General features: G+C 32.0%; 1 protein-coding gene across 1 annotated transcript; it reads left to right on the top strand.

Annotated features, from left to right (window-relative positions):
* Positions 1-1,119: 1,119 nt before the first annotated feature.
* LOC129787391 (tyrosine-protein kinase receptor torso) lies at positions 1,120-27,261 on the top strand. The gene is made up of 15 exons (XM_055822943.1): positions 1,120-1,929; positions 8,283-8,561; positions 12,402-12,758; positions 16,938-17,255; positions 17,323-17,494; positions 17,653-17,822; positions 19,776-20,051; positions 20,124-20,376; positions 20,461-20,632; positions 22,007-22,571; positions 24,855-24,949; positions 25,038-25,157; positions 25,245-25,523; positions 25,604-25,755; positions 26,911-27,261. Exons 2-14 carry the CDS (start codon positions 8,397-8,399, stop codon positions 25,644-25,646), a joined length of 2,985 nt encoding a protein of 994 aa, XP_055678918.1. The 5' UTR covers positions 1,120-1,929; positions 8,283-8,396; the 3' UTR covers positions 25,647-25,755; positions 26,911-27,261.
* The last annotated feature ends 482 nt before the right edge of the window (positions 27,262-27,743 follow it).

Here is a 27,743-nt window from a genome sequence, read left to right as displayed (position 1 = left end):
TACTCCGGCCGGCCGGAAGGCCGGACGGCCGGCCGGACCATTTTTTGGCGCATACGTTTTTTGGAATGTGGGGACCCTAATTCGTGCTCATACCAAGTTTGAGCCCGATCTGACGACTTTGCATTTTAGAGTGTACACAGAAGCTGTGCTTCTTTTAAGAAAGAATCACAGCTAATACATTATGTCCCAGAATAATATTACAAGATTAATTACATCACCGATAAATCTTTTTTTTATTGGAGGGAATTTATTTATTTTTTAGCTTAACTTTGATATTACGAAGCGTTTTTTTTTAAATGGAAGTCTTATTAACTTCTTCGTTGATTTTTTATTGTCTTCTGTGGTAGCTGTATATTTTAAATAGCATCAGCATATTCTTTTAACTTAAAAGACTTCGCAGTTACATGCAGAATTTACATGGAATTATACACTACCCGTCAAAAGTTTCCGGGCAAGCAAAAATGGGGTATTTTTGAAGGCAAATTTTAAGTGGCTATATCTCTGGCTGTGATTAACCGATTTTCAAAAATTTACCAGGTTTGGAAAGGTGAGAAATGTACCTTTCCAAAACTGGTAAATTTTTGAAAATCGGTTAATCACAGCCAGAGATATAGCCACTTAAAATTTGCCTTCAAAAATACCCCATTTTTGCTTGCCCGGAAACTTTTGACGGGTAGTGTATATCGCTATCAAGAAGAGCTTTTTTATGATTTCATTGTCGACAGTTCTCAGAATTAATATTTCATTTTTCACGCAAAAATGAATAAAGGAAAACTGAAATGAAAAATCTCAAATTATTCAAATGGCATGATATCAAATGTAAGAGGAATCATCTCATACTAATACTTATTGTAATTAAAGTTCAAAAGTTACGCTTTCTCTCATTCATTCAGAGTATCAGAAGGATCTGGAGTCAATGCATTCTTTCGGGGATATCTTGTGTGCATATTTCGAGGGAAATACATATATTACTAAAAGCTTCTGTGAGTGCTACGATATACATATTTTCTTGCGACCCATTCATTCATTTGAATTTCCAGGTCATGCGTTGTTGGGAGCTTTCAGTCAGAGTGTCCACATTTTCATTCTCAGATTCTCGTATGCAAGTCCAGAGAGAATGTTGGTGTAGGTTGGGGTAGAAAGCGCGTCACTTGAGAGTGAGAAAATTCTCTCACGAGAGCGAGAGAGAGCTTAAAGCTCACTTTTTGGCGTGCTTTTTGCCACACCAACCTAGTGCCGCCGTTTTATCGGTCATACCAGTTGAAATTCAACCTCCGTGCGTGACGGTAAGACTTTCCAGGTGCACCAGAAGGAATTCCATTTAACACAAAAAAAATTCACCGGAAAAAAGCTCTGTGGATTAATATTCTTAAAAAAAATGATTTTAGGAACTGTGTGTGTGAGGAAAGTTTTTCAATATCAAACCCCCTTTGAATTTCAATTTGCCCTTTAAAGTGCTTTAATGGATTTCATCGTACAACCTGTTGAACTACAAATTGAGCTCTTTTGGATTTATAAAGAACTTTCCATTCTTTGAGCTTTGTGCTGTAACTTGGCGATTTTTTTCTTTGTGTAGTTGAGGCAGTTGAAGGGGAGAATAGAACGTGAAGAAAAGGTTTCTTTAACCATCATCAATGTGTTAAAGTTTGCAACAAAAGTGTGCACAATAGAAAGGACTTTGCTGAAGAAAAAGATGTTTTTGTGCCAAAGTTTTTGAAGAAAATCAACAGAAGAAAATTCTCAAAATGATGTAACTTTAAAAGTCTCTCGTGAGTTTGATTGAGAAAAACACAAGTGATTTGAAAAGACTTCTTAAGAACTGAAGAAAACACGGGCACATTGTGTTTGTGAAACGTTAAAGGCACAAAAAAGGGAAGCCTTTTAAAAAAAGGCATCAAGGGCAACTTCCAAGGAGCAGCTTAATCTGTGGTGAGTGATGAAACCCACAATCCCCCATACTCCTCCTTCCTTCAGAGGTTTTTTTTCAATAATTTTCTATGAAGTAAATATTAGGAAGGATTTTATTTCCGAGAACTTTACAAAAGGATTTCCTGTAGAAAAGATTTTTTTTAATATTACAAATCGCCTTTCAATGGAAAAGCCCAACAATGATGTATAAAGTTTAATCGGGGATAGTCTGTTGAACTTGCTGAAAACTTCATCAAAGCACAATGCAGAAAAAATAAGTCTTCAGCAGAGTACTTTAAAATTATTTTAATAATAGAACTTTCTGTTCTTTTAATATGGCATAGTAAAAAGAACAAAAAAATGAATGCTCTGGAAGTATAATATACGCAATTTTTTAATTAATCTTCCTAACAGATGCATTCCACAAACAATATGTAGGTGTTTACGAGATTTTAATTAATTCTAAAACCCCCTGTGGGGTATAAAGAATTTAACTTATGAATGAACTCCTGAATTTCCTAGGAAAAGATGTACCTAATTATAATTTTCTTTCTATTATTTGCATTGTTATCATTCCTAATAATATATTTTTTCCATATAATTTTATGCTTTTGTGACTGAAAGAATTGGGTCGATTCTACGAACCTTTTTAATAGACATAGAGGGTCAGCTAAGAACTCACAAAAGAGTAATTTTAAAAAGACTTTTTGTCCCTTTAGCGATTGCCCTGAGTGAGTAGGAAGTTTTTCTTTCTTAAGCTTCTGGAAGTTAACATCCAAAATATCAAGTTAACATCTAAATCAGCTCTTTATGAATTTGACTCACTTTCCAGAATTTTTCAAATAAATTCATAGTCTTTTTTAAAGTTATTTTTCTCATTTTTTTTCAATAATGCTGAAAGGTTTAAAGAAGCAACGAGTAGGAAGGATATGAGAAGAAACAATTACAGGAAAACTCAACAAAATAAAAAGGAAGGTTCAGAATAACACACCTGATTTATTCTGTATTAGTGAATTAAGTATTAGTAAAGAGAATAGTGAATTAATTATTTTTTTATGAAATGGCCAAATAATTCTGGAAATTCGAAGAATTTCAAGAGATATTTTAAGTTAATCTGTAAAGAAAAATATTTAAATTCTCGTTAAATGGCCAAATATAAATTATAATTTAGTATTTTCAGTGAAAAAAATTTTTTTTTCCAGAATTATTGACCATCCCTTCATTGCTTGCAAAAAATAGAGGAATTAAACAAGTTGAAACTGAATAATGCGCTTATCACACTATAACTTGATATCCTACTTATATAAACTTTGAAGAATTTATTTGTTATGAAATCACAAGAATCTTTAAAATGTCTGAAGACAGCAAGAAATACAAAGAATAAGAAATAATTATTGAGATACTTTTTATTTATTTCTATAGATTATAATTCGAATTTTCATTCACCTAAAAGTTGAGACCAAATAACGTTTCCATTCGTGTGGAATGAAAATTCAACAATTTTGCCTCAGGGTTTTAATTTATATTTGAAATATTCCTCTATATATATTCCAAAAAAAATTGTGTCAACTACTTTGTTGTTAAATACATTTTTTGATGCATTTTTAATAAAATTTTATTCATCATATATTGAATGGAATAAATGAGAATGATATAAAAGGCAAAAATCATCCATATAGTTTGCTATAGGTTTTAAAATTCGGTAAATTCGCATTTTTTTTGCGTGGAATTATTATTGAATGAAATATTGCGTTTTTTGCACAAAAAACAAATAAATACAACCAATCAGTTATTCAAATATTTATAGAGGTATTAAACTGAAAAATTTTTAATAATTTAGCACGAGTATGACATTTTGTAATGAAACCACTCAATTATCCATCAAACTCATACGGAAATTGTGCCGCATTTTCACAACCCCTGTTTTGCTTTCTGTTGTCCACCTATACAAATTCATTGAAATCATTTATGCTGAATACGTGCAATTCTTAGAATTCTTCTCAAAACTATTCAGATCATAATCAATTTTGTCAATGAATAATAATATAAAATGTATGAAATACCAACTCCACGAATACAATGCGTTCGAAGTATGTGATATAAAAGAGAAATATATTCGGTTGTGCTTTTACCAAAGTGACCAAATTAGTATTTGCATTCATGACTGAAAATTTTGTACCTTGTTTTTTTTTCAATTTGGCATTTCAATCTAAAATTCAGGGCCCCATCCATTTTTCATAGCGTCTATACGTTTTTAGTGTTGTTGCAACGGAGTTTTTTCCCCTTCAACGTGCATCCACAATTTGATTTTCAGAACAATATGATAATTCTATGCTAATTTCGTATTTTCTAGGTGGAAATGAAAAAAAATCAACAACAAAAAACGGTATACACACAAAAGGTGGAAGTGGAGGGAGCACAAGAAAAGTGCGACGAAAAGAATCCTCCTTTTTGATTGACACACCTTTGGTGGTTCACAAATTTTTGCTGTCGATAAGCAAACATGAAGGTTTTTTTCGCGAAAGAACTAAAATAGCAAATCGATGGGTTTTATGCTGTGGAAAAATCCCTTATCGTTTTTCTTTTGCTTCCTTGTCAAGGAAATGCGGCAAATGATAAAATATTTCTTCAAGCATTGTCATGAAAGTAGGAAAAAATGGAGAAAAATATTTCCAATTGTAAATATTTAAACATAATATATACATCTACTCATGTTATGTAGGAATAGATACATCATGTATAAGTTTAGTCTATGGTTTATTTTTATACAGAGCAAAAGGTTATCTTAATATATAAAGCTGAAATGTTTGTTTGTCTGTGGCACATGAACTCCTCCGAAACAGCTGGGCCGATCTTGATGAAATTTGGTAGGGGAGTAGAGGGGGTCAATACGAGTTGCAAGCGCTATATGGGATTCCGCCCCAACCCCCCTTTATAGCGCCCCCACAGAAAAATTGTTTTTTTCCATTTTCTACCTGCTGAAGGGTCAGATAACGGGATTTTTTTATTTAAAAAATTTTTCGGGGTACCGTATTATTCAATTCATCCCCCTTACTAATATACGCCCCCCTTTTATAGCTTAAAATAGAGTTTGCTCACACGTGATTGGGGGCTCGGGTTGACTAGTGTAGGTATATGAGGAAAATATTTGGGATTAATTTATCCTTCAGGGTGCTCTATTAAATTCATTTCTCTCGTGTAGGGAATTAAGTGAACGAAGAATTGAAAATCAAAAGGCATTTGATCTGCATAGAAGTAATATTGATTTATTACATAAGTACAATTCTGTAGGGGAGAGCGGGGTTAAAAAAGTCACTTAAGGGTTTAGAAAAAGCTCAAAATATCATATTTCCCAAACAGATAAAGCGAAATGTATAGTCCAATTCTTTAGGATATTTCTTGCCCTACAACTCTTTTTAAGATCATTTTGTTCTATCTAGATAGGAAATATGATATTTTAAGCTTTTTTGAAACCCTTAAGTGATTTTATTAGCCCCGCTCTCCCCTAAGCCATAAAGTTTATTAATTGGTACGTAAACAAAAAGGTTAAAAATAAAAAAAATGGAACCAATTCAAGCCTTTATGAATTTTTTGATATTTTTTATGGAATCTTTCATTTTAGCTAAAGTCTTTCATTAACTTTCTTTAGGGATCTATTCTATAATCTATCTACTCTATTATTATAGTTTTTTAGGTAGAAATAAAAGTAAAGGAGTCGGTTCTATCTAAAAACTTTAATTTTATTTTCCTACAACTAATAATTTAGTATTTTTAGATCTCATATTTTTGAATAACAGACTCGACCCCTAAAACACAAAAGCTTTAGACAAGTAAATCCGTAAATCAATTCTACTTACTCCCTGAAATAAAGAACAATTTATTGAAGCATAAAAAAATATGATTGTAAAATAGCAATATTTTGCATTAATATAAAATTATTTAGTTCACTGAACTGAAAAGTGTTTCTAATTGTAGCGAAAATTAATATAAAGTTCTTCTGTGTAAAATTTCATTCAATCGAAAATTTATCCTCGTTGATCGCATCTCATCACTTTTGCTCATTAATATTGTTTTCTGCGCTGAATTCAACGATGTAGTTACTGAAAATGATTAAACTGCATGAAATCGTGGCATGTGAGAACAATTATAATTCTAGAGTAGCTGCGTATTAAGGGGATGATGGTGCAATTTCACCAGGTTTTCCCTATTAAAAACAAACTATTATATATTTTGAAGCTTTTGGGGGAAATTGAAAAGCTTTTTTGTATCAGTGTTTTGTGGGAAATTTAATGATCTGCAAAGTTCTTCATTGCAAAAATATAAGTCGGTATTTTGTTGTATGCCTTCAAGTACCATATATACATACTATGGAATACCCCATCATTTCCGATTTATATTAACATATTTCGCTTATTTTCCACCACAGAAAACTGTTATAAATTAAAGGCTTTGAGAACTTTGACAGTAAATTACTAATGCTTTTAACCCATTTGTGATGCTTTTTTGACCACAATCAGTGATTAGTCCATGAATATTTTTCTAAAAAAAGTAGGATAGTTTGTTAGTCTTCCTAGGTCTTGATTCCTTCTTCTTCTTCTTCTTTAAATGGCTTGAGACTGGTTTCCTACGGGAATTGATCCAGTCTCACGTCCCATTAAGGGACTCGGCCTTCTTCAACAGCGCTCTCCATCCTTGGCGATCCCTCGCCAACCTCCGGCCCAGATCAGCAACGCCCAATCTTTCAAGATCCTCAGCCACTACGTCTTCCCATTCCTTTCTGGGCCTGCCTCTCACACCTGGCCCCATCAGGTTTAGGTTCAGTAGCTTCTTGGGCATTCTTTCGGCCGACATCCTATGGAAGGAAGGTCTTGATTCCACTTCTTCAAAAACGTCTAATTTGATTTTACAATAAATCAAAATTTTTATTTTTTTTTTAGTAAGGCCGTGAAAGCGTTAAACTTTTTAACATATTTCATTAAAATGCTTTTCATTTTTGTGGTTTTTATTTTCTGTCTCATGTAGGTATCATATACAGCCTTTTTTTTTAAATTTCTTTTATGAATTAAACGTGGCTAAGTTTAAATTTATAATTGCAAGCACTTTCAAGAGCTTATGTTTGCTATTACCTTGTTTTTTCTTCCAATGGGGAAGCAGGAAGAAATAAAATCTTCCGCATGCTGTTTTGTAGGTGAAGACACTTACGTAATATTGATAAATTGCCTTAAGTCCCAATGGGTGTCTCACCAAACAAAACACTTTATTTTTCAATCTTCTTACAATTTTTTTTCGAGCAGTCTCCTTTTAAATACAGGTGCTCCGAATCAAATAATTTCTTCTGCGAAGAAATCACTTTATTTTTTTTTATTTTATGAATTTGGGAGTACTCTCTTTGAGCATAATTTAAATTTCTGATCGAATATGAGGAAAACATAGGCAGAGGAAGATTTAATAAGGAAAATGAACATGTTTTCTCCAGAATAACTTTTTTAGGATACAAGAATATTTTATTTTAATTAAAATTTTTTGAGCTGAAGCTTTCTTCATTTTTCTTTGCAAAAATAAATATTTTCTTAGAGCTGTAAGGTAATGTTGTATTTTTAATAATTCTCAAAGAAAAATTAAAAAATATATTTTTAAATAAAATAAGCTAAAAAGACCCACTCTTTTGTTTGAAAATCAAGAGAAAAGCACTTTTCCATTATCTCGTGAGAAATGTAGAGATTGTAGCAATATTTACTGCCCCAAAGGAAGCAGAAGCGAACTGAGAGCCGCATTCAACTCTATTAGGTATTTTTTTCTGTATGTATTGCTTCAAATTAAACAACAGATAATTCCTGGAAAATCAATGCTTCCTCTCTGGGATACTTTGGGATCCAACATCATAAATCTTGTGGTTAAAATCCCAATACAGGATGTTTTCCCAATGAATTATGGTTGAATGTTATTACCAACACGCCAAGGGGTTCTCCAAAAACAAACGTGCGTAGGGGTTTGTTTATTAAATTTTTGGGGCTGTAAATCAGGTGAAGGAATAAAATCCCCTTTTGAGTCTGCCAAATAAAGTCTTTGAGCATTTTCCGTCACCATAAAGGGAAATTAATTAACAAATCTTACCTATGTTGTGGAGAGAGAAAAAAAAACACCAAAGGATGGAAAGGAAGAGTGGGTTTTGGGGAGTTTTTTTTTCTTCGTGAAAACAGGAAAATCTCCTTCCTAACGCAATTTTCTTTTCGTGGTCCAATTAGACGCATGTGTCTCCCGGCAAATAGGATTATTTCCTATCTATAAATATATATAGGTATATGCTGTGAAACCTGTGAACGTATTTTAAGAGACATCGATGAATTTAACATGTATATCATTTCCTTTTGCAGCCTAAAAACAGATGGATAATTTTAACATCCACGAGGGCTTGTCCTGGAGCACGTGAACAGAGAAGAAGGACTAAGCTGCATTAAGAGACTTCCCGAAGTAATTCCACCTCAGCCATGCATATCGTCGTTATTAAGTACATCCAACTGTTTTGCCTCACGGTCTTTGTCACCAATAACATCAACTGTGATCAACTCATGCTCCAAAATGAACATGAAGACCGTACATTGTACTATGCTGTTGGTTGCACATCAAATTGCTTAAGAAATAATTCATCTGAGGTGAGTAAATAAGCCAACTGCAAATATCCTTTAAATATAATAGAATATGGCTGTACCTTTTCATTGTAAATAATTCTCAAGGACTCCTGGAATGACGTTGTTTAACAACAAAGGGAATATCCTGTTGGAATTCTCCCATTTAATCTCTTTTAATCTCCATTGGCACACCACCTGACAGTGGTTTTAATTAATCCTTTATCTCTTCCGGGTATGAGAAAGAGAAATTGATGAGATTGCATGGTAAAAATACTTTATTTCATATAAATATTTAAAGTAAAATGATTTATTTTTCAAATATAAGGATAAAAGGAAGGAATTTATGTGAAAATGTGAACCTTTTGATAAAGAGTCCTTTTGGATGTACTTGTACAAATATTCTCTACCATTTGAAGTATACACATGCCAACAAATCCGATTTAAAACTTCTTTCTGCTATCAAAAGTATTTATTGGTTTTTTTACATAAAAATGAAATACATTTAGTTCTCCACTAATACAAACCTTCCTTCACCTTGTTATTCAGCTTGTGACACGTGCCTCATTTTAAGCCAAAGGCTATAATGCCATCCAAGGGTTACTCATGTTGAACAAAAATTAACTTTACAGCGATTTCTCACAGGTTTACGTACTTTTCTTTTCAGTTTCTGGTCAAAAACGCCCCTTATAAATTAAAAATTTCCGTACAGATTTAATTATTAATTTCCTCAAGGCGTCAGAACTATAGATTACACATAAGTATTTAGAATATATTTTTTATAATCTTGTCTATTATTTGGGAATTTAGAAAAAAAAACTCAGACATTTTTTGGGGGATTATTTGAAAAAAAAAAAATCAATTATTTTCTGATTTATAAAAAAACGCGAAAAGCATGCGAAGTGCTTTGCAATGTTTACACATATTTCTTGGAAAATTTAAGCTCGTTGATTTTCCGAGAAAAGAAGCTTTTGATTTGGAAGTATCTCCTCCACTCATGCCATATACATATGTATGTGTAATGTAATATGAATGTTTTTTTCTGATCGACCTCTTAGCTCTTGTCAATTTCCTCTTTTTTTTCCATACGTATTCGTGTGTGTTTTTTGCTGTTGAGCAGAATGACAAAAAAAAAGGAATAGAGGTTGAATTTTAGTAGGTATTCGCCGTTGAAATACTAAAAAAGAAAATTAATTCTTTGCCGAGTGTTGGACGACATTTAAATTGGAAATCAATTTCCACACAAGGAATAATCCAAGGCGATTAACAAGATATATACGCGGGGAGAGACATGGATATGGTGGGGAAAACGCTACAAAAGCCCCACCATATATACCACTGTGGAAGCACAAGAGCGAAGTATATTATCACATTGGTGTGCTAAAATGGGAATTTATAAATTTCAAATTTATTCATTTTCTATTTATTTTGCTCTCTGTGCCAACACTCAACGTCTTTCTGTCTCGAGGATTTCGTTGTATCAAAAAAAAAGTTTCCCCTTACGCAATGTCTGCATTTGAGAGCTTCTCAGGGGAGTTTCATGTGAGATTTACACCTGAAATTTTGCACCCACCTGAGGAATCTTCTATCCTACCTATGGCGTCAGTTGCGTTTAATGCCCCAGAATATTTTGGAAAGTTTCTTGCCATCGGATTTTGAGGTTAAATAATTTTTTCATAGGCACGAAAATCAAATACTGCAGATTTGCTTTTCTTTTTCGGTGTTTTTCACATTTTGCAGAAAGAAGAAGAAAAAACCTCGCAATCAAACCTCGAAAAAGCTGTCTGTGCCTCAAGTCACGTTCCACCCAGAAAGAATTTCTTTTTCATTCGCACAGACATATTATACCAGGAGAAAATTCAAAATTGCAAATTAGCAACAAAATTTTCTATTTCATTTCATGCGGCATTACTCAAAATCAACCGAGTCCTAAGCAAACAAAATATTTTCAACCCAAGAGACAGAGTTTATTGTCCTCGCACGAGGACATGTTTTTTTTATGTTGTACATAGCTATTTAAGTAATCTACACGATGCTACAGATTGTAATATGATTGTTTAATTAGAAAAAAGGTGTTGAGTGATGTTTTTCCTGTTTTTCATTCTACCTGATGGAATATAAATTGGAAATAACATTAATTTAATCCTTATACCTTCCATATGAAAATCCGTTGGGGATTTTATTTATAACAATAACAAACAAACTACAACTACACTATTCATAAATTCTATAACTAACTACAAAGAGAAAGCGTAATACCATGTAATGTACATTCCATCTCATGGATAAACAATTTGTAGTTCTGAAAGCTTTATTGTGGTTTTTTTTGGTTCTTTTTAGTTCTGCTTTATAGTTTGTTTTTCAAACAAAAAATAATATTGGGAAAGAGAATGTTTTTTCTTCGTGTCTTTGCTAAAAAAAATCATTTTATTTTATTAAAAATTTAATTAAACACATCTCACATCACACAAACAAGTTGTGCTACGTAAAAATGTTTTTATGCTCATTAAAAATGAAAAAAAAAACGAGAAAACTGATTTTTTTTAATCTACCAAGAAAAAATGCTCTTACTGTTTCAAGTTGAATTATTGTACATTGTACAGTACAGTATTCAATAGATATTTACCCTCTTATACGTAGTGACATTTCGATAAATTTATTGACATCTTCAGGCTCTCTTACTTTCTGAAAAAACTGGAGATAATGTTTTTTTTCCAGAATTAAGTTTAATAAATTGGTAAAAAATTTAATAAATAAAATCCTAAATTAATTTTTAATTGAGACTTACTCATCTTACCCAAAGCTCTCCTATAAATTTATTCTAAAAGTAATTTATTTGTTAATTAACCTAACTAAGGGATGGTCACGTTATTTTGGAAACTCGGGGACTTTCAAGAGCGATTTTCAAGCCAATTTTTAAACCAAAATTTTGAAATCTGCTTACACTCTTGTTAAATGGCCAAATACTGATAAGAATTCAGTATTTTTGATTTAGAAAATAAATTTTTGTGCTCAAAAAATTTATTTGAAATTCTCACATTTTGGCCATTTTGTTCCTGTAGAGTTTCCAAAATAACGTGACCATCCCTTAATAGCATTGGGATTTAAAATCTAACCCAAAGCGAGGTAAAATATAAAATATTTTTATAAGATAAATTATCATTTAGTCCCATGTGGAAAAATCGCGTAATTTGTATTTAAATTACCAGAGTTTTCTCCGAAAAGATTGCAAAACTTAATTACTGTTTTCCGTTTAATCCAAAAGAAATGCATGAAGGATTTCACAAAAGGCGTACCAGAGCTCGTTATATGAAAACTATCTTTCTTTTTAATTAAATACGAAATACTTATGCAGAACTTTTGCAGCTTTGGAGAGTTTTTTTCGAGGAAAATATTATTAAGAACTTTTATGACGAAAAGCTAAAGATTTCGCTGGAAATTAAGAGAATTCCTTATTCCTTTATTCAGAAATCTTGTTTTCACACTTTAAGTTTTGATGAAAATGAGTTCCTCTTCTCTACTCATATTTTTTCGCTTTTAAACCATATTACATATATTCATTTTAAATCTTTTGCATCATACGGGTTGGTTGTCACTACCAACTGTGGAGAACGCAGAATTTGAAGAGGAAATCAAAAACTTTGTACTATATCTTTTTCCAAGTCGTCAAATTAAAAGTTGTCATCTACTTTTGCATTTATTGAAAATTTCTTCTTTATTATTTGAAAGTCTTAAATGTAAATTCTCTGAAAAGCTTTGATAGATTCCCTCCATGGTTGAGAAAGTTATAAAGAGTTCTAGGAAATTTAAATAAAATTCTTGGATTTCATGATTAATTTCTGCTGTAAATTCCCATATAAATTGCAGAGCTTATCCTCATGCTATGAAGAGTGCTTCCCACGTGGGCAGATCGATAGTAATAAGCATGAATTGACCAATGCCAGCGACACCTTCTCCCTGAGACTCCTCTGTCGCGACGACACGAGCCTAACCCTGGAGGTGGTCAATGGATCCACGGAGGAAACGGAAATAGTCCAGACGGTGGCACATTCTAAATGGCGCACAAGGGGAATGGAGTTTTCGTCAGTCCCATCTAATACTACAACGAGTAAAATTAATGGAAATTCAGCGCGCGGTTCAAGGTTCCAACCCTGCGACTATTGCCTGTATTTGCTGAAAGTTCAAGAAACAGGCAATCACTTTGCCGAAAGAACTGTCTATTTGGTAAGTTCTCACGTCGTCGCATAAATTCAAAATTAAAGCTCTTTTCTTGTGGAAAATTCTGTACGTGTCATGTGAGCTCCAAAAATTTTTCTTTCCAAAAATATGGGGGAAATCTGAAGCTCCTGAGATAAAAGGCAAGGTTGGGAGTGTCAACAAATTGATTTATGAACTCCCATATAAGGATCCCCATATGTGAATCCTCCCATGTGGTCTGATAGAAGTTTTGTGGGTACTGTGCAATTTACTTTCTTGTCACTCTTCTCTTGAAAAACTCATATCAACCCTCTTCAATTTATCATCAAATTGTTAACTAATTCCACAGTTGAGTGGGTTTTTTAACTCGACATTTTAAATAGAAAATTTAATTATTCCCAGTATGAATGGAGTCTGTTAGAACTCTTTAAAAGTCTGAGTATAAAGGATTAGCTTAAATTAAGAGGAACGTGTATGCAAGTCTTGATGCAAGTCATTTACACTTTTTACCACAATTTCTCTTTATTTATTTCACTTGACAACGCTTCATTCACAGAAGTTCATGCAGAGGTGTTTTGTGGGTAATTATGCTTCTAAAGCATTTTGTATTTTCCACCTCTCAACGCTCACGCAGAGGTAACCCAAGCAACTCAAAGTAGTCGTAATGTACTACATCCGAAAATAAAGTAGTACATAATGTAATACATAAACTTATACGTAAAGTAGTCGTATAACATTACTTTGGGAATCATCAAGTACTACATTTTTTGGTCGAAGCTGACAACTTTACGTAATACTTTACGACGTGAAAATTCCTGGATTTAGGCAAAAAATTTTTTGCAACATTTTGCATTTGTGAAACATTTTTGTACATTTTGTATGCTTTTTTGCCCTTCTCGTTCATATTTATTGCACTCACTCTCTCTCCAAATTACCTGGTGAAGCACATTTTGGGTGCACAAAAATGTTCTCCGTTTTCATGTCGTCCCTTCTCTTAGAAATATTCTCTAATTTTTTGCCACATATAGAAATAAAAAATTTCATGCGTATATATGCTAATAATTTTATGCGAGACTATATCCTCGACAGGAAATAAGTCATTTTATGGCAAAAGTATTGAGAACAAATAAAAATTTTGACTATTTATTAAAATTTTTAACTAAAAATAAATATTTTTATATCTCAAATTAATTCATATGTTAAGTATTTGCTTTGCGAATGCTTGTACTAGCGCATAATGTGAATTTTATTTATATAAATTTACTCAAATATTTTATAAAAATAGTGAAATTAATTTGGGCGATCAAAAGCAGCCGCATTCACGAATTTAGTCAGTTACATCAGCATAATTTGTACGTTCCATGGGATTTTTACAACAGATGTAAAGAGTGGTGATAAAACCGACGATTTTTCCACCATTTTTGTGAATTGCATACCTTATTTTGCAAGAATTCACAAATATTGTCAATAAACAAATATTGCTAACAAGGAATTCTCTAAAATCTTTCTATAATTATTAGTATAAAAAACGTGTGATCTTATAAGATTTTATAAGAGTTTTTAAAAACAAAAAGAAATTTATAAAATAATATTTTAGATTTTTTATGACATCTTATCTGTTCTTTTACTTAGAAATGGGATAAGCTTAAAGATTATCCTGTAAACTTCATGGAAAAAAGAAATAGTTACTGAGAAAAGTTTACCTGCGCACTGCAAATTTTATTGCCCTTAACACTTTTTAAGTCTGAGGGTCATAAAGGGTATATTTTTCAGGTACCCATAATTGAATTCCAAGAACTGAAGATATTTAAATATTATTCACTTGAATGCATATAATTTTTAAGATATGTGAATATTCGTTAAAATAAAATATTAGTTAGATACATATTGTGTTAAAAAGTATATAAATATATTTTTACCTTCAATTGCATACATTTGAATCATAAAGATGAGGTAAGGGAGAAGCTTACGATGTTTGGGAGTTGTGAACAATTTGCCGGAATGTTCATCCGAAATGAGGTTATGCAACACAATATTGTAAAAATCTTAAAATATCGTAAAATTCTTTGCGATATTCAATAATAAAATTCGCTGATAATTCACAAAGATGATAAAATTATTAAATAATTTAAAAAGGTTCAAAAAACAATAAAATTTGTCAAAATTCATTACAATATTTACGACTTCTTAAAGACTTCTTTTTGGTAGTCGTTCATTAAAATGTAATTTTAACATGTTTCTAAATAATACAGAAACTAAAATTACAGCTAAAGATGTGTGCTCCATTAAAACAAATCTTTTGAAGATATTTTAACCTTATAAATAATCAGCAATTTCTTCAAATTACAAAAATTTTCAGCTGCGTGATACCGTATTTTACGACTTCTTTAAGACTTATTTTTGGTTGTCGTAGAAATGAGTCGGTCACAAATAAATATTTTTTTAATTTTAAGTTTTTTTTATTAAAGAAGAAAATTCAAAATTGTTTATTCCAATGATAAATGCAGTAAATAGTATTATCATGTAAAATCAGTTTCTGTAACTAAATAATAACCACAGGAATATTCAATATTTTGTCCAACGCATTATGACTTCTTTAAGACTTCCTTTTCGTGGTCATTCTCATGTTTTTCTTTAATTGCGTTTTATTGTAATTTTAATCAACATATTGCACTAAAATGTATCCAGGAATTGTTTATAAGTAAATTACAACGATGAAAGCATTTCAAAATGTGATTTATATTAAAAGATTAAGCAAAAATTGGATTTTATGTTCACGACTACTCACGACAACTTTACGGATCCTCATTACAAAATGTTGTCAGAACTACGACAACATTACGACTACTTTTCTTAAAAACTGCTAAGCATTCAGTTTTTGTATATTATTTTTATGTTAAATCGTAGAGTAAAAGGCGACGACCACTTATATTACTCAATTATAAACAGGGATGCAATAATAATTAAAATATTGAGAAAAGAGTTTTGACTAGTCGTGAAAACCCAAAAATACGACGTCTTAAAGTACTACATAAAGTTGTCAAAGCAGTCAGTAGTCGTGGCGTGTTGCTTGGGTAAATGACTGAAACTTGGTCTGCAATGAGAACAAAACTTAGAAACATAAGTTCTTCCAGGAATTTGAAAGTTCTATCGTTAAAAAATAGTTTATTCATGCCAATAAAATGATTCTCTTTGGTAGATTATAGTTGTATAGGCAGTGCGAGATATGTTCTTGCATAATTTTTTCTGCTAAAAGAATTCAAGGATTATTAGAGATTCTAATGAAAGCTTTTATTTTATATATACTTTCTTGATTATTTTCATTGTTGTCATTAAATTTAAAGAGAGTTGTTTTTAGATAAATACTTGGTGTTGGCCACGAAGTGGAACACCAAGTAATTATTTGTTTCTTTTTAATTAATTTCAAATTGGAAAACTTTGAAAGTTCTAAATAAAACTTTAAATCACTTTCCCAGCTTTATACACTGTTTATTGGTACTCATTTTATTATTAAATAAAATTATGCTTGACAAAGTGATTTAATTATTCAATTAATGTATCAAAATTACTAAATTTAATTAAAGATGAATGTGATGTTTATAAGGTAAATTAATCAATAAAATTTATACCTATCTAAAATTACAGTCAGGTATTGGTTAGCGTCACATGGGATATACTTTTTACACTCATTATTATTAATAAGTAAGAAGAGTACATCCGGTGTGACGTTAACTAATACCTGACTGTACATTTGATCAATGAAGGTTTTTAACAAAATATTTTAGGTTTTTTTTTATACTAAATGAAAAAAAAAAGAAAGTTTTGGTCTGAATTACATTTTCTATCCTTCTTTCGCAAACTTTTCAAAAGAAATTAATAAAAGGGCAACTTTTGTATTATTTCTGCTGCTAAAGCAACTTTTAATTGACATTGATGAGTTAATTTCCACCACCATTATAGGTATACTACTTACATGTCGATTTATTTCAGGGATTGGAATTTCCAGGGTTTTCATTCAAGATTAATTTTCCATTTAGAGAGAAAATTTTTGGAGCATTTTCACGTGCTGCGTTCAAGGATTTACCTTTTGCCAAGGAAATCCTGTTGATTCATTTTGAAAAATGTGAAAATGGAAGATGAGTTTCATCATCTGACAAGCTCTCTAATAGGATTACTCCCTTGTTTTTGTCTCTTCCATCCATTAAGTCGAACAGTTCGATGATTGAAATAACGAACTTGGAACCAAATAGAAGGTACAACATTTCCGGGACTGTAATCAACAGGTTCTTTGAGTATGCCTACATTGGGAAGATTTACAATTTTAGCACTCTCAAGCAGGACTACACCCCGTTGGAGATCAAAAACTTTGTTCTCGAACGATATGAACCACAGACGGAGAATCATTCGCATTTAAATGCTCTCATCACGTGGCGTCCTACAACGGATTACATTTGCTTCTACGAAATCATGTGGTACCTGCCCACAGAAACATTCATCCGGGTTAAGAACAAAGATATAAATGAGGTGAGTTCGTGCATTTTGTGGGTGTTTTTGAGATTCTATATTTTCATCGCATTGTCTTTCCTCGTAGACCGATCCTTACTATAAATTCTGGATACCAAATCTACCATTTGGAAGTAATTTCACAGTCTCCATTCGAGGCAAGAACATCAAGGATCCATCCCGAGAGCCCTCCCACAATTGGATTGTCAATCAAACGCCCACATGCCTCGAGTGGTACAACAATAGTTTAGAAATGTGTGGTAAGACTTGTTCTAAATTTTCTTTGCTTATTTCAATAGAATATTTCTAATCTGATTTTATTTCTGTGTCAAATTACGAATCTTTCTATGCGAAAATGAATTAAATATTTTGTTTTATTTTGCTTTTTTTTTCTTTTCATTGTTGATCATAAAAATAGCCCCACCTGCGCCAAATAAAATTGAGAGTGAAGAAGAACTCGTGGACAATAATGTGTACAACATTAATGTAACGTGGGAGCATCCGCAAGTAGTTCCAGATTACTACACCGTAAACATATCAGATGGGGATGACAATACATCCCTCGACAGATCTCTCAATGTATCCGGGGTAAGTAATTTTATTATTTTTTTTTTTCCATTTTTCAATTAAAAAAAAATGATTGTACATAATAGTTTTCAAATATTGCAGAGATTTTTTTGTGCTGTGAAAATACTTTTTTTTTTCATTTTCCTGTTTTTGTTAGAAAGGAACTTAATTTGATACTGGCGGAAATTCTATAGCTTTGCAAACAATTTCATAAATAATACTGTATAACGAAAAATCCTCACTTGTAGCATTTGTTTTGCATATTTGCATCAAAATTCTATATAAACAAAAACATTTTATACAAAAAAAAGCTATATGGACAGTGATGAAATATTTATTGAGTTTATTTGCATTGAGTTAGAATTAAAAATATATTTTTAGAAACGCATCTATATGAATTTTGATTTCATTTATTGTTATGAAATTTCTAAAAATAATTTTAAATCAAATTTAATGGTTTGGGTTGTTGAGTTGTTAAAAATTGGGCCTAATTCAGTGACCAAGAAACCCTTGAAATTCGCTTGAAATCTTGAAATTTCAGTACAAAATTCAAAGATTTCGAGGGTTTCTTGGTCGCTGAATTAGGCCCATTGTCACAAATATTTAAAAATGTATTTAAAAAAATTCAAGTAAAAAAATCACATTTACAGAAACTTACAGTGCAAGTCACATTTACCTGAAGATTGCGAATTATACATATTGGGCTTTCAGGAATGTGATTAAAAATACATGCTCCATCGGAAATAAATTGCATTCTGATAATTCTTCGAAACTGAACTTTCTCATTGATTCTCAGAATAATTCCTTTCTTGTGATAAATTTCTATAATTTGCATTTCGATCCACTTTAATCTAACCTTATCTTTGGTTATAAGCAATCAGAAATTGCTTACACTACCTTGAAAAAGTTACCGAAAATGTTACGAAAAAGCTTGTTTTTAGCAGATGTGCTTTTTATTTATTTTTTTTTTGAAAATTGAAATTTCTTTTCAAATTCAATTAAGAAATCATTTAATAGGACATTTCCTAATAGAGTAAACTTTCTAGAAAAAAAAAGATATTGCGAATGGCATAAAGTATAAAAATTTTTCAATATACTCAAAGAGTTTAAGGGAAGAAGAAACTCTTTCCGTTTTGAATCTGAAACAAATTGAACTAGGCCTAACTGTGATTTAGATCGTTCAAGTTGAGTTAAAATATCTATAATGAAAAGTTTGAGTTGGATTAACCAAGAAGCTTTTAAAATAATTTTTCAACCGATTTAAAAAAAATTAAGTGTTTAATTTCATCGCTAATTTTTATAGGTTTGATTTAGTATCTATTTACTAAAAGAATACTAAAATGATTCTTAACTGTACTCAATTGTGATTTTATATAAAAATCCCTTCATTTTCGTTTATTCAGAAGCTTTTTGATAGTAGTGTAAAAAGGAATTAAATGTATCTTAATTTCTATTTCTGTGATTTCTGTGCAATGCAATGTACAAAATTAAATGAATATTGCATTCTTGCCACTTTGATTTTCATTACCTTAACGCTTTCTCTATTCAATAATTACAAATCAATACATTCCTCTATATTCTGGGAATTGTTATTGAATTTACTGATTCTAATTATATAGTTTTTGTTTTCTATAAATTTTCAATGGTTTTCCACATGTGATTGCGAATAATCTCACATGATTTAACTTTTGCTAATTAATAGAACCACGTGGTAATTTATTGAAGCGTCAGGAAAATTTGATACTATCGCGTTATGTTACATAATTTAAAATATATTATAAACGTTGTTCGTTAATCCTTTAAAATTACAAATGAAATATATTTTTTTGCAAAACTTTTTATTTGCAATTAAAATTAATAATTCGTCAAATTCCGCGTTAATGTTGATAAAAAAATTCCAAAAATTTATCTTATTTTTTGCATTGAAGCGTATTTTATAAATTCTCTTGTTATAACTTACATAAATATTTATAGGACAGTACGTGGGCATATTTTTCAAGTGTACGCATTGTGGGGGTGCAGTATGGAATTTCCGTGGAGACACATTCTGCTGGTGGATCAGCCGTGACAAAGGGGAGCAAGTTTTTCGATAAAAATTTGCGCGTATCGGAAAATTTGGGATTTTTCACGCTTATCCTCCTCACGTTAACTCCAATTGCACTCATCACCATCACAGGAGTGGTGGCTGTGGTGTTCTTCCATCGAAGGGCAAAGCTCAAACGCAGCGAAAAGCGTCGGAGGTACTTTGAGGTAAAAGCTTTTGACGGTGCAAAATGTATTTGAATTATTTCTCATGTATTTATGTTTAACTTTCCTCTGAAGGATCTGGAGCAGAAAGCCCCAATTGATCCAAATTCCAACTTTGACATCAAACACAGCGTCTTTGGGAGTGGGATGACTCTCAATATGAGTGAAGTTGATATGATTGGATTTGCTAATGATAAGCTCGAAGTCAGAAGGGATCAGGTCACGATACTCGATGTCCTGGGTGAGGGGGCATTTGGGCTTGTGCGCAAGGGTATTGTGAAATTTGATGATGGTACAGAGAAACCCGTGGCAGTGAAAATGCTTAAAAGTAAGTTTTGAATTATTTATTATTTTAGGATTCTTTTTTTTTTGGGTCGCTTCGACCACTAATTAATTTAAAAATCTTTTGCAGAAAGTCCAAATTCGGATGAAATTAAGGAGTTTAAGCAAGAAATTGAGGTGATGAAGTCCGTGGGAGCGCATCCAAATATAGTGGGACTCATTGGGCATTGTACAAGAGATATTCATAAAATGATGCTCCTGACAGAATTCTGCAGTAAAGGAAATTTACTCAACTATCTGAGGTGAAAAGCTCACGTTATATATTGTTAATTGTTGTACCTCGTTGACATTACCCAATTTCTGTAGTATAAATTGCATTTTCCATTCAAATTGGATGTATGTAATAATTCTGTATTCAATTTTCTTGGAAAATCTTGATTTTCGACGGAACAGTGAAGCCAAATATTACAGATCCTTTACTCAAAATAATAAACCGTCAGCTAATGAAAACTCTGCTAATTTTTTTTTATGTTGGTTAGATTTTAATTGCAACAACATGAGAGAAATTGTTAAAAAACAATATGTTGAGAGAAAAATAGTTTTTCAATATTTTAAGAAGGACAATTTCCAGGACAGAGGCGGTTTTCCGTTAAAAATATTCGAGCTCAACGTAAATCAAAAGAAAATTATTTTTAAGCTTATTACAGCGAGGGGGCTTTAACCTATGCATAAGATTCTTTGACTCGCATTTAACCCTTTGGGGCTATTTGGTTCCACCCTTATCGAAACTTGAAGAATTCTGTTTTTTTTTAGTTAGGTATAGCCACGTGGGAGAGCCAAGCAAAAGAAGTCACAAAGGGTTCATGAAAAGCTCAAAATATCATATTTCTTAATGAGATAAAATAAAGTGGTTTGAGAAAGGATTGTCAGGTGGCTTTTTCGTAGACTTTTGAGTCATTTTTTTTTTGCTCCACTCTCCCCTATAGAATTTTTGCATAATTTATTAATTATTTAATCTGATTGCAAAGTTTTCAAGAAAATTTATTTTTAAATCGATATTCTGGAAATACTTATCGCATAACAGTTTTAAACGATTAGAACCACCGTAAAACACAAAAATTCTTTTTCTTCTGTACTTTAGAACTCATAATTATGAGCTAACAATTGAATTATAACGAGTATTTTGTATTGAATTAAAATCATCATTATTTTCTCTAGTAAATTATGTAGGTTTATCCGCTATCTCTATGTAAAGCTGAAGGGAAAACTTTTTTTTATCATAATGTCAGAACAATGAAAAGGAAAAGTTTTTATTTCTCATTAATGTTCATCTCTCAGGGATGCAATTGTTGAATTTCTGCTCCCATTCAAACGAATAAAATTAAAAAGAAAATGTAATAAATCACATTTTTTTGCTTCGACGAACGTATATGTATGTATGTACCGTCTCAGCGAGGATATCAAGGATGTTGCAATAAATGGGAGTTAGAATGAGAGTTCAATGCTATGTATATCAGCAGAGAATAAATTCAATGGAATTCGAAGAACTTTTCTCTCATGCAATTTATAAGAATCATTATTAATTTTTTTCTCCCTTTTCACTTTGGAGCAAAATCTTCTTTTTTTTTGCCCTTGATTGATTTTCAACAATTTCCTCTTTTCATTGCTTGCTGCAGAGTGGAATGGGTTCGCCTATCGCAGATCCATCTAGAGCTGATGCATCAGATAAATGAAAAAATCTCTCCAAGCCACACACCTGCATTGGAGAAGCAAAAGTGCCCAGAGAGCATTTTCAATTTTGATACATCCTTTGGGGATAAAACATTTAGGAATTACAAAAATGTTATTGATGGTACGGATCACTATGAGAAAATCCCAGCTGATTGCGTGGATCAGGAAGGGAAGGGTGCAAAGGTGGCATCATGTACGAATGCCTGCAGGTGCTTTGTGGAAATTCTGGAATCGAGCAGGGAGCAACTAAAGGATGCCAATCTCAATGATTTAAATACACCATCGCGATTGCGGAAGTGTACTGTGAAAATTAAGGATTGTGACTGCAATCACACTGCATCCGATGCACCCAGAATACCAAATGCCGTTGAGAATCGCAGCTACAACGGCATCCTGGCAAATGGAACTCTCTGGGCGGCATCACGGAGGCAGAGTGGGTGCGAGAGTACCCCCAAGAATCTCACCAAAAAGGACCTTCTTCACTTTGCACGACAAGTTGCCGTTGGAATGGTAAGTGGGTCCCTTTGTCATGAATAATCCTCAACAAATACAAATTGAATATACCCTCGTTGTGGGAGGATATGTGGGTGGGAAGAAAAAGTTAGAGCTTATAAATTTCTCAATCAGACAAACGAGTTGAAAAGTTTCTGAAAGTTCTATCGACATAGAAATCTCATTCATATTTGTTGCTAATTCCACAAAACTTTTAAAACGCATTGTTTATGCATAAAATAATGCAAATTGTCCATAAAGCTGTAGCTCAGTCCAGATTTTGTAGAACAATAATATTTTCCACATGGATGAATCCCTTGATAGAAATTCCCTCTTCCGAGAAATTGTAAGCTCTCGTAACATTGTAGCTCATCCTTAATTCATTTATTTCAAGCTTTTTTCTATAATTGTGGTCATGCTGTAGAAAGTTGTCAATTTTTCAGTTTTTAAAAACAACAATTTAGCTCTGTAATTCTTTTTCCTTTTAATTAAACAATTTTCACATTTCTGTCGCCGTCAGAAAGTCAGAATATGCATGAAAAATACACTAAAAATGGAGAAATTTATACCTAACGGTGTTGAAAATTAAACAAGAAAAAATCTCCAGGATTTTTAAGAATTTCGAGTACATGATTTCGGGGAAATTACTAGTAGAATTTGAAAATTATCAAGGGGTGTTTATTTGGGGAATATTTCAACATTTTTGACGAATATTGCGGAATAATACGAATATAAAGAATAGGGAAGATCGGGGTAAAAAAAAGTCACTAAAGAGTTTGGAAAAACCTCAAATTATCTTATATAGTACAGTAGTGATCGTGCAGTAGGACCGTCGTCAAAAAAAGTTCTCCGCGGTAAAACGGCTGCACAATGAGGAATTTCGCCTTCACAGTGGGACAATTAGTACTATTGGAAAGGTAGGATACCAATTGTCCTACTACGAAGGCAAAATTCCTCATTTTGAAGCCGTTTTACCGCGGAGAAGTTTTTTTGACAACGGTCCTACTGCACGATCACGACTGTATTTCAAAAACACTAAAAATGAAATCTATTATTCTTTACGACATATTTTCCCTACAACCTCGACAATTCTTTCTCAAATCATTTTGTTCAGGAAATATGGGATTTTGAACTTTTTTCAAACCTTAAGTGACTCTTTTTACCCCGCTCCCCCTTATAGAGCATTGGAAAATAAATTATAACATCTTATAGGAGTAAAATAAGACTTTCAGAATTAATTTGAATTAATTGACTGTTTAAAACCAAATATATATAAAAAAGTTATAAAAAAATTGTCAAATAAAATTGATAAGAAAAATATCTTTATGCTTTCTGAGCTGAGTGAGCATATTAGGTATACATTGTCTACGTACATATTTTACGTGTTTATAATATCAAACATTTTATTCAATTTCGACATTTTTTTCTTATGTACGTTTAGTGAGTTTTCCTAACATTCTATGCGATTTATTTTTATCTCATTTAGTAAATTTTCTTGGCATTGAGTGAGTTATTTTCTTAATTTTTAATGATTATTACGATATTTAGTTCCTTTTTTTCTTTCCGCATTTTTTTTCTTTTTATCAAAATTTCAAATGCAGTGTTTTTTGAAAAATATATTTATTCAATATTCCGAATATTTAGTAAATCAATACGAATTTATCCATACTTTTCATTCAGATAAACACCCCTTAGAACCATAAACGTTTTAATCTTTTTTCTTTTGGAAAAGATTAGTAGTTTTTTTTTTATTATTTGCAGTAAAAAATTATTCGTTTATTCCAGCAATTTTATCCCTTCATTCTAGATAGAATCAAAAGCATAAATTTTATGTGAGAAAAAAATCATAATCCTGTCCATTTCATTAAAAATCCCCAAAAGCTTCATCCAATATTTAACTTGCACTCCTAAAATGTTCTCTTTTCATTTTTTTTTAATTTCAAAGTAAAATATTAAATGGAAAAGTATAGTACTTAATGAAAAAACGTTTGATTGAGGCTGAAGCGGGGTAATTGTGCAAATTTACTTATCATTTGCTGCATTAATTTGTGGGATTATTTAACATATAGTTGAAAACTTTTTCAGTGAACTTTCCAACCCTCGGGGCATGCACCATTGATGCATATTTAACTCCCACAAATTGCTTTCATTTATTAAGTTCTATGTGGGTTGATTAATTTCATTATTAGATAAGAAAACTTTCAAGAATGGAAATACATATTTCATAAACTACCTATCGCCTCTTCTTATGCGCTAGAAGAATAGAATGGTTTGGGTGAATTTTCATTTGCAAAATTCCAGGAATTCTTGGCATGCAATAAGGTCGTTCATCGAGACTTGGCAGCTCGAAATGTGCTCGTGTGTGAGGACAACATTGTGAAAATTTCCGATTTTGGGTGAGTATAGCCCCGGAAATGTTTTTTTTTTCTTTTTTGAGGGGTTTGGGTAGCAATAATATGTTTCGGGTGCGCTATCCTTTTTCAGCTTGAGCAGAGATGTCTATCAGGAGAATATGTACAAGAAGGTGGGGAATGGGAAGCTCCCGATCAAGTGGTTGGCCCTTGAATCTCTCACGCATCAAGTCTACACGAGTCAGAGCGATGTGTGAGTGCTCTAGAATTTTTTTTTACCTTCAAAACCATTCACAATTTCTGCCATGATTGACGGTTCTCTTCTCTCCCACCCATACAGATGGTCCTATGGGGTGCTCTTGTATGAAATCCTCACACTCGGTGGGAACCCATACCCCTCTGTGCCCACCAATCGCCTCCTGAAGCTCCTCAAATCGGGCTATCGCATGGAGAAACCAGGAAATTGCGGACCACAACTGTACGAACTGATGCTGTCGTGTTGGATGACCAACCCCAATGAGAGACCCAATTTCAGTGGAATTGTAACGAAGCTCGATCACCTCATGACCGAACTACCGGAACATGAACCCATCGATCCAGAGAATTTGAGGGAATCCAAGTGAGGAGGATGAAAATTTCACAAAAAAAATCAATTTTATGAAATATCTTAAAAAAATGATTTTCTGGATTTTCTTTCAGGGAAAAATCCACGACGGGGGAGTCCTACTTGAAACCCTTATAGTATTACTCGTACAATCGCCATTCCGTGGCATCGTCATCCACATGAGCCCATGATGATGAATAAACTAATCCAGATGATTGGTTCAGGAGGGAAAGATCAAGAGATTTGAGTGAGTATTCCCACAAAGTTTTAAGCAGTTGCTAAATTTTTTAAAATTCGTTTTTAAAACTTTCAAAGCTGCGTTAGAGTAAATTAAAAATTTCTGAGAAATGAATTTTCCGGGAATAAGTCGAAGAAAAAAGAAAGAAAATCTTTTATTGCAATAGAAGAAAAAATAAAATCGTGGAAATAGTTTATTTTATTAAGGGGGTGTTTATCTGCCGAATATTTTAACTATTTTGTCAAATAATCACAAAATATTTCCAAAGATCTGAATATTCTCATTTTCAGCTTGAATTTACTTTTTTGTTTAGTACTTGTTAGACTTTTTAGGAATAAATTTAGTATTTCTTAGGTTTAAATTTAGTACATATTCACCTGAAATTTAGTACTTTTTCAACTTGAATTTACTATACTTTCTCGATTAGAATTTACTTTTTTGTTTAGTACTTTTTAGGTTTAAATTTAGTACATATTCATCTTAAATTTAATAGTTTTTCGGCTTAAAATTAATACTTTTTCCTATTGAATTCAGAAGTTTTTTGGTCAGAATGTAACTATATTTTTGGCTGGAGTTTAGTATGTTTTCGATTAGAATTTAGTACTTTTAATTATTGAATTTACTTCTTAAGATTGAAATTTTTAAAATTACTAAATTCTAGTCGAAGCAATAGTAAATTCAAGCCGAAAAAGCACTAACTTCAATAAATAAAAGTACTAAATTTTGTTCAAAAACACAATTCTAGCTGAAAAAGTATACTGAATACAATAGGAAAATGTACTAAATTTAAGCCTGTAAAGTGCTAAATTAAATTTTACTTCTTCAACTAGAATTTAGTACTTTTTAGGCATTTGCTCCTAGGTCTCTACCGTTTAAGACTTTTAAGATTTTTTTTGTCTAATCAAACCTTCTTCAAGGATTTTTAAAGAATTTTAAAGCACGACTTTGCAAAGAAAAAAAAACAATACAACAAAATATATTTTCATTTTCTTAAAGAACTTTATTTTAATATTTTTTAAACAATTTTCTTTTTGAAAATGATGTAAAAATTGAGAGCGACACGATATTTAGACGGATATAAATTCTCATATTTTGATTTTTTTATCTTTCTAGGATTTCATGCTAAAAATTATTAAATTAAACTTACCCTCTTTTCTCTTTCAGAAATATCTATATTTTTTGTGGATTTACACTGAATCTCAAAGAAATTTATTAATATTAAGGAAGAAGAAAAAAGAATTAAAAATGAAAATTTTGGCTGTTTCTCCGTGTGACTTGTAGTGCAACCATTCCAGCAAAGGAGCTCGCTGGGGCCTCAATAAGGTTTCACCTGCAGCTGAATCCCATTGGAATCATACATATATTTTAGAATTTTTTTTGTACAAAAGGATTTATAAAAAATCCTTAAAAATTGTGAGATAAAAAAAGAAAAAAATATTCTTGTAAAAGAATTCTTTATGAATGTAAATAAGTTGAGGAATAATAAGAAATATATTTGCAGAGTTGTCCCTTTTACTGGATTCCTTATTTATGCTTCCCCGCTGGTGGTAGTGGCCTGGAATTGAGGGAGGAAAAGTTCTGAAAGGGATTCTTTTGAGATTTTTCCGGGAGTTGTTTTTCTTACCTCGCCGCTCCGCCCATGTTTGCGTTGATGTAGTGATACGCCACAACGAGGAGGAAGAGAAAAACTCCCAGAACGTTGGAGAAAATAGCCAATTGGACGTCTGTGATCATCTTGAGGATACCTACGGAGGGAATTAACAGGAAATAGTGGATGTTTTGCCGGAAAGAAAATTGATAAACAAAATGACACGTCACGAGTTTGAGGTTATAACCACTCTATCGGTGCTTTTGTGAATTTTACGGGAATTTTCTTGAAAAATTCTTGAGGATAAAGCTTCTTACCTTTTGTTTTTGGGTTCTGATAGGATTTCTTGTGAGTTTTTGAGGTTTTTCACTGGATTTTGCAAGTTCTTACAAGGAAAGAAGAACTTTAC

Source organism: Lutzomyia longipalpis, chromosome 1 (genome assembly GCF_024334085.1).
Source record: "Lutzomyia longipalpis isolate SR_M1_2022 chromosome 1, ASM2433408v1".
NCBI lineage: Eukaryota > Metazoa > Arthropoda > Insecta > Diptera > Psychodidae > Lutzomyia > Lutzomyia longipalpis.
This window is presented reverse-complemented; position numbering and strand designations above follow the sequence as displayed.

Coding starts and splice junctions, on each gene's coding strand:
- LOC129787391 (XM_055822943.1), top strand. CDS start 8,397: ATGCATATCGTCGTTATTAAGTACATCCAACTGTTTTGCCTCACGGTC. Junction 17,256..17,322: donor AGAACAAAGATATAAATGAG/GTGAGTTCGTGC, acceptor CTTTCCTCGTAG/ACCGATCCTTACTATAAATT. Junction 24,950..25,037: donor GTGAAAATTTCCGATTTTGG/GTGAGTATAGCC, acceptor ATCCTTTTTCAG/CTTGAGCAGAGATGTCTATC.